At 38.8% G+C, this 13,817-nt stretch overlaps 2 protein-coding genes across 2 annotated transcripts in view; one reads left to right on the plus strand and one right to left on the minus strand.

Annotated features, from left to right (window-relative positions):
• Window positions 1–13,817, minus strand: part of drc1 (dynein regulatory complex subunit 1 homolog (Chlamydomonas)) — a 548,506-nt gene that overhangs the window by 452,360 nt on the left and 82,329 nt on the right. The gene's annotated exons all lie outside the window — the stretch shown is intronic.
• Window positions 1–13,817, plus strand: part of nbas (NBAS subunit of NRZ tethering complex) — a 262,104-nt gene that overhangs the window by 129,164 nt on the left and 119,123 nt on the right. The window contains exons 39-40 of the mRNA XM_079831768.1: window positions 1,492–1,568; window positions 6,678–6,815. Of these exons, the coding sequence (XP_079687894.1) occupies window positions 1,492–1,568; window positions 6,678–6,815 (215 nt within the window). The remainder of the gene's footprint in view (window positions 1–1,491; window positions 1,569–6,677; window positions 6,816–13,817) is intronic.

Below are 13,817 nucleotides of genomic sequence, written 5' to 3' on the forward strand. Positions count from 1 at the left end.
GAAGTATTTGGTGCTGTGATGAACACAATTGCGAAAACAAACATTTTAATGGCTGTTTGAAAAAGAAAGTAGAGCAGCCTGAGCAAGCGTAAGGATTTAAGCGAGTTTGACAAGGGGCAAATTGTGATGGCTAGACGACCAAAACTGTAGCTCTTGTGGGGTGTTCCCGGTCTGCAGTGGTCAGTATCTATCAAAAGTTTGCAGTTTGTTGCATATGGGGCTGCATAGCCGCAGACCAGTCAGGGTGCCCCTGCTTACCCCCGTCCACTACCGAGAGCGTCAACAGTGGGCACATAAACATCAGAACTAGATCACCGAGCAATGGAAGAAGGTGGCCTGGTCTGATGAATCACGTTTTCTTTTACATCACTTGGATGGCTGGGTGCATGTGCGTTGCTTACTTGGGGAACACATGGCACCAGGATGCACTATGGGAAGAAGGCAAGCCGGCGGATGCAGTGTGATGCTTTGGGCTATGTTCTGCTGGGAAACCTTGGGTCCTGCCATCCATGTGGATTTTTCTTGACACATACCACCTTCCTAAGCATTGTTGCAGACCATGTACTTTCATGGAAACGGAATTCCCTGGTAGCTGTGGCCTCTTTCAGTAGGATAATGAACTTTTTTGCCCTACCACAAAGCAAAAAAGGTTCAGGAATGGTTTGAGGAGCACAACGAGTTTGAGGTGTTGTTTTGGCCTCCAAATTCCCCAGATCTCAATCCAATCGAGCATCTGTGTGATGTGCTGAACAAACAAGTCCGATCCATGTAGGCCCCACCTTGCAACTTAAAGGATCTGCTGCTAACATCTTGCTGCCAGATACCACAGCACACCTTCACGGGTCTAGTGGGCTGTTTTGGCATCAAAAGGGGGATCTACACAATATTAGAAATAATGTTATCCCTGATCGGTGTATATTCAGTAATTTATTCATACTATTATCATACAATTTATCTAATCATTGCAGCATTGTGTCCTATCAAATTGTCCACAATGAATGAGAAACTGTTTACAATCACAGCTCATCAGGACATATTAGATGTTAAAAATATACTGCTATGAGTGTTAGTATTTTGGGCGTGTCTGTTCAGTGCAACATCTCACATATAGAAACCAAACAAACAACTAAATATCCTTTTATCCTATTGCTCCTTACTTGTTGTGTCTGGTTAGGAGATTTTACACGTAAGGGAGATTTTGTGTTGTGGACAGCCTCTCATATCTTATTGCTTTTTTCAAATGGTATTTTGGTTGAGGGTAAGAATATGTTCCGGACCTGAATCTGCGTCGTCACTCTCAATATTGTTGTCACAGTTACATTTCAGGTTTATACACTGCCAATGAGAGCCATAGTGGCTCATTTTCATCCCTCTCTCTCTCTCTCTTCTGTCACGTTATGTTACAGTACAGCAAGGAGGTGCTTCACTGCAGAAATAACTCAGAAATATTCAGGCTTCTTTTTTCTCTCCATCTCCTCTGTCATTTCATAGTGCTCCTTCAGCTGGCCAGTGATGCTTTTCCCAAAGATATGACACTCGCCCTGGCCTATTTACTGGCTCTACCTCAGGTGAGTTTGACTGCTCTATTTGCAGATCTCTCTCTCTCTTTCTCTCATTCTGTGTGCGTGCGTGCAGGAGGGCATGCTTGAGCTCTGGTGCCTCAGAGTATGATTTTTCATAACTATTTCTCTCATTGCAGTCAAAATTGTGTGGTGTTGAAATATAAAATCATTTAAAAGTTGCTGAAAATCTAATAACAAGTCTAATACCTACAGTATTAGCCTCTGTCCTGTTATGTCAAGGGCCTCCATTTCAAAGTATTATTGCATTTTCCTGATTCAGATAGGTCCATGCTCTAATGAATTAATCTGAAAAAAAAAATCTTTAGGTGCTTAAAATTGATAGCATGTCCCCATGCCTCGCAGTTCATTATCAGGTAACGTTGGGTTGAAACTGATGTTCTGTTAGTGTGGCCATTGTCCTCTACTGCTTTATATCGATGGTCCTCATGGGTCGAGTTCCTGAGACATTAAGTCAGTCAAAGTACTCATCCTGCTTATCGACATTACTGCAAGTGTCAAATGTCCCATTTCTTTTTGTCACTTTAACACTACGTTTTTTTTAAGACGCCGCAAAAAAAAAAACTTTTTGTTTAGATTTTTATGATCTGATTCTGAACTGAATTTTTGTCCGAACACACTTGTTTTTGCTCACTTTTTCCACATATAAATGCCAATTCACACTGCACCGACAGACACCGAATAATTCAGACAATCAACAGATAACAGTATGTCGCTTCTCAGACATTCCGCAACCCTACAAACACTGATTTAACATGTTCAATGGGCAAAAACAAGCACCTACCGACGGCAACAGATGCCGACATGGGTAACACACTGAGCCAACAAAACAAAATCCAAAAAGTGTCTGTCGGCTTCTGTTGGTGCATTGTGAATGTGCCTTAACAAACTATGATGTGGTTTTGGACACAGTATATGTGACATTCTCTATGTAGTGAATGAATCAGCTATATATATATACAGTGAGGAAAATAAGTATTTGAACATCCTGCTATTTTGCAAGTTCTCCCACTTAGAAATCATGGAGGGGTCTGAAATTGTCATCGTAGGTGCATGTCCACTGTGAGAGACATAATCAAAAAAAAAAATCCAGAAATCACAATGTATGATTTTTTAACTATTTATTTGTATGATACAGCTGCAAATAAGTATTTGAACACCTGAGAAAATCAATGTTAATATTTGGTACAGTAGCCTTTGTTTGCAATTACAGAGGTCAAACGTTTCCTGTAGTTTTTCACCAGGTTTGCACACACTGCAGGAGGGATTTTGGCCCACTGCTCCACACAGATCTTCTCTAGATCAGTCAGGTTTCTGGCCTGTTGCTGAGAAACACGGAGTTTGAGCTCCTTCCAAAGATTCTCTATTGGGTTTAGGTCTGGAAACTGGCTAGGCCACGCCAGAACCTTGATATGCTTCTTACAGAGCCACTCCTTGGTTATCCTGGCTGTGTGCTTCGGGTCATTGTCATCTTGGAAGACCCAGCCTCGACCCATCTTCCAACTTAAGACGGGCCTGGACATGTGCTGGTTTAAGCAGGGGAACCTTCCGTGCCATGCATGATTTCAAACCATGATGTCTTAGTGTATTACCAACAGTAACCTTGGAAACGGTGGTCCCAGCTCTTTTCAGGTCATTGACCAGCTCCTCCCGTGTAGTTCTGGGCTGATTTCTCACCTTTCTTAGGATCATTGAGACCCCACGAGGTGAGATCTTGCATGGAGCCCCAGTCCGAGGGAGATTGACAGTCATGTTTAGCTTCTTCCATTTTCTAATGATTGCTCCAACAGTGGACCTTTTTTTCACCAAGCTGCTTGGCAATTTCCCCGTAGCCCTTTCCAGCCTTGTGGAGGTGTACAATTTTGTCTCTAGTGTCTTTGGACAGCTCTTTGGTCTTGGCCATGTTAGTAGTTGGAAATTACTGACCATTTTCAATATAATAATAAAAAAATACTAACCCAAAAAACTCTCAAGCTTACTGAAGACAAATAAACAGTGAGAAAGAAAGAGCAAAGAAAACAAACTACAACAGAACAATGACACAAATTAAATGGACCTACCTGAAAAACTTCTTATCTTTCTAAAGCACTAGAAATACTACATGAAATGTCTAAAGTAATCAAGTGTATAAAAAAAACAATGCATAGCCTTTACTGTTGTGCTGGGCGGTATGACCAAAAATTTATATCACAGTATTTTTCTAAATTATACCGGTTTTGCGGTATATGATTGTAAGACCACATGAATTCGCTCCAAGGATCGGTAGCGAACCACGGTGAAGGCCGCACGCGCGTTCAGTGTTTCAGCTGGAAGAATGGATTTGATTATAATATTCTTTATCTGACTCCATTTATCATAGTTGTCGCATTTAGAAGAGAATGATCATTTATATTTGATAGTTAATCATACATTTAATCATTCTGTTTTAACCCTTTGTTGCAATTATACCGTTCCACATTGGAGATAGTTAATAATTACAGATTAATTCAGAAAGGATCAAAATGTAACAATTTATTAACAATCAAGTAAATGTAAATGTAAAATGTCAATTATACTTGATAGATAACATAATTACATAAGATTACATAATAGACAGAAATCTCTTTTAAAAGGAAACACAAATTCTAGTTATGTTTACACTTAAAATAGTTTCAAATAGATGTAAACATAAACCCTTAATTATGCTCAGTAGGCCTCTGCCTAGAATGTTACCTGTGATATAGATAGATAGAGAGAGAGAGAGAGAGAGAGAGAGAGAAAGAGAGCGAGAGCTAAAGAGCAGCTCTCTCTAGAGAAAGCCAGAGAATCCAAAGAGAGCGAGCTACAATTGAAATCCTCTTTTATCCTCTTCCCTGATGTCACCAAATTCAAATCTGACTCTTTTAAAACTGACCAATCAGACCAAACCGTAAGACGTTTGAAAATAACCAATCAGACAAAACTTCCCCCATTGTATCAAAGGTGCGAAAACCATTTTGCCAGCCAGCCATTCTTTTGTTCTCCTAACTCCAACTGGCCCTTCTGATGGCGTTAAGGGGGGAGCAGGTTGAGTCAATTTCAAATATCTTGATCACGACGATGGCTGCTAACAGCAAAGCAGATGATTTTGTTCTATTTCAAATATCTTTGATTATTTTCAACCTTACAATGATGGTATTTTTTTTTTATATATTATGGGATCACATTTTCTACTGATTGAGAGAGGAAATACTGCAGTAGATTGACTAGAATGTGAATTTTACTGTCCCGATGAGTGAATATTGTATAAAAATTCCACACTAGAATGAATACAGGTTTGCAAAGCCCCACAAAATGATGCTGTGGGGAGACAGCAACCAATAAAACACAGACCTGCAACACACTCATTACAGACACATGAATATTAAAATATGACCACGGAAAGGAAACAGAGTTGAGGGCACCTTAAGCATTTTAAAAATGTAACCCTTTATGACAACAAACGAGGAAGAAACCTGAAAGAACATTTAAAAGGTCTAAGGATATTTTCAATACATTTAAGAGCACTACAGTCTCTGAACAAACGACACGCGTACGTTTAACACAGAAAGAGTAAAGCAGTTTTTTTGCCCATTCTTCTTTGAATTGTCAGCCTACTACATCATTGTCTTCGGTGTAGAAGAATAATCCATCGTGTCATCGCAGTCGTGATCAGACTTATGATTGTATCAGTGTCTTTGTTTGCACTTATATTTCATTTGAAGAAGACATGATGAAATAAGTGCGTATACACAGTGCTGGTTCATGTTTAGAGCTCTAGCGTATATGAAATATGTCCATAAAAAACGTATCGCTCCGGTCTGTATCTGATTTATATGATCCATGTGGTGAGCGTTGTTAATCTCATCACAGCACTCTGCACTACTTTACTGTGTAAATTAAATATACATTTATTCTTAAGTTACAAAATGATTCAGTCAAGAGCAGTGAGAGATTTTCGCTTTGTTGTTGTTTGATTAGCATTAATAATGCAAGCAGGTAAATTTGAACACTGTCACTTTAAGACCGGCTGCATGGATCCATTCTACTTGTTCATTGTTCCTTCTCAATTTCTCAGTTCTTTCTCAACCATTTACGTTTCGCTCAAGACATAAATGACTATTCACTTTGACACATAGGCATGTATATTTAACTGTTCAAGCCCAGTTAGGTGGCAAAAAGCTAAAAGCTTTTCCTGACTGCACAGCACAGCAACGTCACATGACCGTAACCGTGATAGAGACGATAGTCCAAAATTTATACTGGTTGACAAATTTCTACCAGTTAATCGTGTCTACCAGTATATCGCCCACCCCTAGCCCGATTCTGCACTTGTGTACTTAATAAACCTGCTGCTGTGTTTTTAATGTGAATCAAACTACAAAGGACAGAAATTACTCACTGCTTTTGGCTGAATGACTTTTGTAACTTTAATAAAGATTCATCTATATTTCATTTATTCAGTGAAGACCATACAGTGTCATTTTACATTTTGATTACTTTATTCTGTACCTGAAAAGCACTGTTTATTTAATTCGTATCTTTGTTCTATTGCATTTATTTGTGCTATTTACAATTGGATTATTGTTCTTATTTTATGTCTGTTTACGTGTCGTTGATAATGTTCGAAATTTACATTTAATTAGGCTAGTAGTTTTTTGCAATAGAGAATTGTGATATTTCACTGGTATCTAAACATTTGAACCACTGACCTAACCGGGCCAGTAGAAAAAATCTTTAGCATTGAGCCCTGCCTGAAGTAGCTCTAAATATGTGCTGTGTTATTAAATGAAAGCTAAAAATATGATAAAGCAATGGAATGAACTGTGAAAGTAACAGAAGCTTGTACAATGCATGGAAATAACTAAAGGAAATACAAATTTGCTCAACAAATTAGATCAATGCATACGACCAATATATTTAAAAAATGATACATGCAGTGAAAATGCAGGTATCTGTATTGGTGAGTACCAAAAATGAAAGTATCGGCCTTGTTCTGGAAAAAGTGGTATCAGTGCATGCCTATTGAAAACCAAATTAGATTAGTTTGCAGTGTGAACATGCAGTGTGAACACACATCTTTGTCTTTTCCTATTTCAGGTGTTGGATGCTAACACGTGTTTTGAGAAGCAGCCCCCATCGGCACTATCTCTGCAGTTAGCTGCATATTACTACTCTCTTCAGATCTACTCCTCCCTCGCACCCTGCTTTAAAGACAAGTGCAGCCCACTTTACCGGGTAAGCGTGCACATACACTTTTCTCTCTGTCACCCTCCATTCCACAGCCATTATTCTTTATCTGGCACTATAGCAAGTTTCCAAACACTTACACGAGTCAAGAACAGAATTCATTAGCGATACAATAAAAGTTCTCACCTTGAAACGGCCTGATAAAACAGTATCAGCCTTTTCTCTCTCTTTGTTTTGGCCATTTCTCTGCACGTCCCACCTCTGTCTCTTTTGCACATCTTCTATGTTGTCATTCTTTTCCTCTTTTATTGTAATATTTCAGGTTTATCTGCATTACACATGACAGCACTTTACCGCTTCCCTGCGAATTTTTGCATCTTTTCTCTGCACGCCTCTTTTCTCATTTTTCCTGTTACTCTCTCCCTCCGTTCCATTATCATAATTCCATCTTTCATTTTCACCCTCTGTTGCACCTCAGCATCTCTCCCTCTCATTCCCCTCGTAACTCTCTCTCTCTCTCTCTCTCTCTCTCTCTCTCTCTCTCTCTCTGTCTGTCTCTCTCTCCGTGTGTGTTATAATGATGCTCCTCTCAGTTCACTTTGAGAGTTGTTAGTTAACAAGGAAGGAACACTATCTCTGTCTTGTCCCTTCACACTGTTTTTTTCCTGACCACAGGACTCACAAAAACGCCTCATCATTACGATGAGCTCTAGCATCCTCTTCATGAAGGTCAGCATTTATGTGCTTGTTGGCTAACACTTCATAAAACCTATAAAGCATCATGAGCAAACATCAAGGCTTCAAGATTTCTCACAGGAATTGTCAAAAGTAAAGCGCATAATGATGATGGTAATGCAAGTTTGTGTGGCACTTAACACAAATTACACGATCGCCAACTGTCAGGAGATCAAAATAAATATGATCGAAAATTAGGCTGCCACGTGCACGTGTCCTTAAGTCCCTGAGCCCGTAGGGTGTCCCATTTGTCATTATAGGTTTCAGAAGAGTGCCCAGTCAAAGTGGCATTACGTCACGGAAGTGTGGACTCGTAGGAAGACCGCTTGTGCCTTTTGGGACAGGGCCCTAGCTCTGAATCACTTCATGAATCACTGCAATTAACACATTCATTTTGACAGCCCTAGTCAATTTAATATAAATTATATAATTAATTTAATTTCAGATGTGGGATGTTTGCAACAAGCTACTTTTACTGCTAAGTTCATTTTATGATATGAAATATGTAAGTGTAGAGCCCTGCAATGATTTCAGAAGGGAAGCCTAGAAGTTCACAAGTTTTATTGGATGGAGATTGCAGTGCCTGCGAATGTTGACTCAAACTGAGAAAGACATTATATACAAATACTGTGTCACAGCTTCTCGGTTTCTTAATTTACATTATAACATTGTGTATAAAAAGTGGAATAGACTGTAAATACAAATGGTGAATCAATTTCAATATTTACCCAAAATAGAAGATATTTTACTCTCTCATGGTTTCAAAATATGGCTTAGAAAAGGAGACAAACAAGGAAAGAAAATAGTGAGTTGGAAGCGGTTTGATATTTTAATATTTATACAAAGTTTCACTGAACAGTTGTCTTCTGCTGACACAAGATTGGCAGTTTAAAGACATTTTGTCTTAATGAACTAAACCTGCAAGCTAATTCTGTGAACTCAAGTCATTAAACGTTTTGCTCTTGTGAGCTTGAAACTGTCTGTGTTTGTTTCAGAGTCTTTACACTGAGAGCTGTCACTTAGTTATCAGCTCTCTACTTAGCTACAGGCCGAATGACAAAACAACACAAGGAAATGTTCTTGTAATTATATCGCAGCATGAAAAATAGTTTTACAAAGATCACAGGTACAAATTCACAGTTTCCAGGAAGATGAAGTGTATGTAAACTGGGAGTTTTATTTGTCTGAAAATAACAATTCTGTCATTTACTCAACCTCATGTTGTTCCAAACCTGTATGACTTTCTTTTTTCACAGAACACAAATAGAACATATTTTGAAGAACAGTGTGTTCCAAACCTCATAGACATTCATATTTTTAGACCAAAAATATGTTTTTTTTTAAATATCATCATCTGTGTTCCAAAGAAGAAAGTCATACAGGTTTGGAACAACATGAGGGTGAGTAAAGGATGCATTTTTGAGTGAACTGTCCCTTTAAAGTTAATATTGTGAAATTATTATATATAGAATGCCGCTTCAGAGAGCGCACCAGTGCCTCTTTCACGCTTGAACGGACAAAAACACTCAATTATGTTGAAATGGCAGTTATTGGAGAGTATCCTCGTAAGCACAGTCTTAAATTAGTTGTGTGTGTTAAATGAATGTAAAGAGTTGTGAGAAAATTGGATGCATGTCAGATCCACGTCATGTGAGTCAGGTCTTAAAGTGACACCAGCCTAATGAACCTGCTGCTGTCTGTCATTAATGTTAATCAAGGAACAAAAGACAAAAATAAAATAATAATAATAATAAACACTCATTGCTTTTGACAGAATCACTTTTGTAGCTTTTACAGGGTAAGTTCACCCAAAAATTAAAATTCTGTCATTAATTCCTCACCCTCATGTCATTCCAAACCCGTAAGACCTTCGTTCATCTTCGGACACAATTGAAGATATTTTTGATGAAATCCGAGAGCTCTCTGACCCCTCCATAGACAGCAATTTAATTACCACTTTCAAGGTCCAGAAAGGTATTAAAAACATCGTTAAAATAGAGAGGTTTCAGATATCATCAAAAATATCTTAGTTTGTGTTCCGAAGATGAATGAAGGTCTTACGGGTGTGGAGCGACATGAGGGTGAATAATTAATGACAGAATTTTCATTTTTGGGTGAACTATCCCTTTAATAAGGATTAATCTATATTCAATTAATAATTTATGCAGTGAAGACTGTGCAGTGTTTATTAACTGCACAGATACAGAAATTATTTGGTTTCTGTATATTTACCTGTTAAGATTAGTCATGCTCAAAAGTTTACATACACCTTGCAAAATCTGCACAATGTTAAGTATTTTAACATAATAAGAGGGATCATACAAAATGCATGTTATGTTTCCAATACTGTCCTGAATCATCTATTTTACATAAAATATTTACATATAGTCCACAAGACCGAAAAAAAGCTGTTTTTGTTTTGTGATGGTTCTTCTTGAGTCCCTTGTTTGTCCAAAGCAGTTAAACTGCCCAATGTTCTTCAGAAAAAAATCCTCCAGGTCCTGCAAATTCTTCAGTTTTCCAGCATGTTTTGCATATTTCAACCCTTTCCAGCAGTGACACCATGATTTTAGGGACAATTGAGGGACTCAGACAAAACTATTAAACTGAAAACTTTTTGAATTTGAAGATCAAGGTAAATTGTACTTATTTGTCTTCTAGGAAACATGCATACATCTTCTGTTGCTTCCGAAGTGCAGTACTAAATGAAAACGTGATATTTAAACAAAATAAGAAAAATTTGGCCATCCTGTTCTAAAGCTCTTAATGCATCGTGTTTCAATTTTGAGCATCAGTGAATGTCAATAGAAGCAAATACCATGATTTAACAACCCCGTAGCTCACATTTGGTCTGCCTTTAGAAGTTTACAAGTTACCGTTAAAAATCTATTTACCTATGGGTTAAAGTTTTTACCGACTGTTGCACTCTATTACTCCAGTCTTCAGCGTCACGTGATCCTTCAGAAATCATTCTAATATGCTGATTTAGTGCTCAATAACATTTCGTATTCTCAATGTTGAATCCTTTTTGATAAACAGAACATTTTTATATAGAAATCTTCTGCAACATTAAAAATTCTGGACATGAAGGACCGAAAACAGAAAAGCTGAGGTACTCGTGAACTGTGAGATCCCGTGTTGCTGTTTCGCCCTTGAGCGCAGCAGTTAATCCCAGGGCTGCTCCAGGTTCCTGCCAGGAGTGTGCAATAAATAGAACACCCGCTGAAAAAGCACACTCAAATAAGGCATGCTACAAGTCTATTATTTGGTTTCATTTGATGTGCTTTTAGCATTGTTTCGACTGCGCCTCAGCAGGAAAACTAATGACAGATCCTTAAGTCACATACTTTAGCCAGTTTCTTTCTTCATTATCTTTCAAGTCCAAACTGGGAACTTTGAATGGCCTTCCTCTTTAAAGAGCAATACAAAAGGTCATAGAGGGAAATGATTGTTGATGCTTTTCAAGGTTACAGTTCGCTGGATCCATGGGCACACTCTGCCCACAGGTGCACTCAGAGTGATTTTGTTTTTCAAGGAAAGCTGAGGTAATAAGTGGCCAGTGTTTACTGTACACGGTATAGCAATTCGCACATCTGCACGAACACTCTTCTTAATGGATTGTAATGTTCCTCTGTGTGGCATTGGTTAAATGCTAGACAAAATCCATTACCGCTGATGGAAAGAGAAATAATATGATGTTCTGTGTGTTTTATTTCCATCTGTTCTCTTTCCAAGTGACATTTCACTTGGTGTTTGCTAATATTTGTTGAAGGAGACGGTCTTGCGTCAGGCGAGCTGTACAACAGGCCTCAACCACCCCCATCATTTGTACCTCTTCAAATTCTCATCGTCTTATCCATTTGTCTCTTCATTTGCCTTTTCTCTTCCTCTCTGCCTCTCCACTCATTTCTTTCATGGTAATCCATTTATCCTTCCTTTTCTCTTAATTTAAACCTCCTCTTTCTCAACACACAATCTCTCTCGCCTGTCACACATCCATTCCTGTGCTTTCCTTTGCTTTCTCTCCCATTTTTCCAAGCAGATCCCCCTCAGACATCATCACTATCACAGGCAGCACATGTACGTGTTGTTATTGAAAGTAAGTAGGTCCGTAGGAGCGTGCAGTCGGGCTTCTGGATGAATTCTGCTCCATCTGAAACACCGCACTGCTTTTGCATTGCAAATTAAGCCCAACAAGATGTTTCTTTCAAACATAAGTGCATAATTATGTTCTCTGTGTAGGAATGAGACTGTGATCCTGTTGTACTGTGACGCCCTACTAACAGTGAGCAAGTGTTTTCTCCCACAACCGGTGTTGTTTTCTGTTCCTGCTTCTGTTGAAATGGAAAGCAGTGAATGGGAGAGGTGCATCCCTGGAAAAGCATGCTTTATACTTTTATTTGCCCAAGGAAAACATCTGTGATCTTTTGAATTGCTTCAGTTTAGATGGAGCTTTTAGATTAGTCTTTGATATAGTGTAGGTGTGCGTTTTGTTCTAGTTTATTTCATTTACTAAAAACTATTAAACAGATGTTTTTGTCCAAAATTCTACTCTGCATAGTTCCATTCCGATAAAAAATCTTTCAAAACTCTTTGTAAAGGGACTTGAATATAAATGGAAGATACATTGTGTGGAGGTTTGAGAGTTTGGACAAAGCGGCTGGACTTTTATATAGGCCTTTTTTATATTAAATGTTATTTAAAACGTAATGTTTTATTAACTTCCAAACACAAATCACAGAGTGTATCATTGTTTGACTTTGTACTGAACAACGTTCCCCATGTGCGATTTGACTTTTTAAAACTGAAGACAGCAAAAGAACTGTTCATCTATTTTTATATAGTCTTCAGTGTCACATGATCCTTCAGAAATCATTGTAATATGTCGTTTTTTTGCTCAAGAATAATTTCTTATCAATGTTGAAAACAGTCGTGCTGCTTAAAGTGGCCCTATTATGCTTTTTCGAATATTCCCTTTCATGCAGTGTGTAATATAAACAATTGTAAAGTCGAAAGAGCAAGATCAATAAAGTTGCCTCCCTAAAGAAAGAATTGACTCTGAAATGCCTAAACTAATAATTAGCATTTTGAATCCTACTGCGTGACAGTTATAAGCTAACGTACACGCTGTTATTGATACAGTGGCGTAATAATGGCGTTTAGCTTCTGACACACACTGTACACGGTAGACCAGTCACAACAGATTGGGCCGTCTGACCAATCAGAGCAGAGTTGGCTCACGGAAAGCAGAGCTGGCGACACATTTGAAGATTTTGAGGTCGGGGTGTGGCCTGATTCGAAGCTTGTCACAAATGACTTTTTGTCCAAAAAACTCCTCAATTGTGTGGTGTCATTACGATTATTTTACTGCTCCCAATCATGTCGGAGTAGCCTGGAAGCCAGCCGAACTTAGCCCCGCCCACAACAATTGTGCTCGGGCAGTTCGGTCTGGACTTGCTCCATAGAGAAGTAATTATGCCCGAACAGAAACTGTTCGGACCAATGAAATTGTCAGAGTGGGCTATAGACGATGATGGACAGATGATAAACAGGAACGTAATCATCCACGTCATCAAAGGCGCTTGGGTTGAATTTGTTCTAAACCTAAACGGAGAACTTGTTCGTATATGCATTCACCTACTATTTCTCTCAGAAATGATGATCGTGTTGGTAAGTACTCTGTGTATCCTTAAATTGTTTTTTTACAACACCGGCAAAGATCGTTTACACTCATCTTTTTCTTCTAACGTAACTTATTCCAGCGTGCGTGCAGACAGGGTTGCCAAGTTTTTACAACAAAACCCGCCCAATTGCTACTCAAAATTAGCCAAAAACAAGCCCAATAGCTTTCCGGGGGGGTTCACCGGGGAAACAAAATGGCATTTGGGGGGTAAAATATGTGTTATATTTGGCATGTGTTAAAATTCGCATTCCTGGGTCTGTATATGATAAACAATGTGCATGATAAACAACCCGCGGACTTGGCAACACAGTGCAGTTAAGTTCTGTTGACATTTGACAACTAACGCTATGCGTCGCTCCGTTGCTCTGATTGGTTGTAGATCTATCCAATTGAGGTCTTTCCTGGCTCGGTTGAAACACGTCGCATAATCACAGCCCAACGGAGCAGTATCAGACTCATATTCTGACTAGAATTGAGTATGACGACGTCAGGCTAATGTCGGAGCCCACGCAATCCCAAATCGTGATGCATGCGATAGCCAATGAGAGCAAGCAAGCACCACCTACCGGATGTTGCGTACTTCTATAACGGAATTTTGGCAGCCACAAACATGGCACAAAAGTGGAGTATTA

The sequence above is a fragment of the Gobio gobio genome (assembly GCF_949357685.1).
Source record: "Gobio gobio genome assembly, chromosome: 12".
Taxonomy (NCBI): domain Eukaryota; kingdom Metazoa; phylum Chordata; class Actinopteri; order Cypriniformes; family Gobionidae; genus Gobio; species Gobio gobio.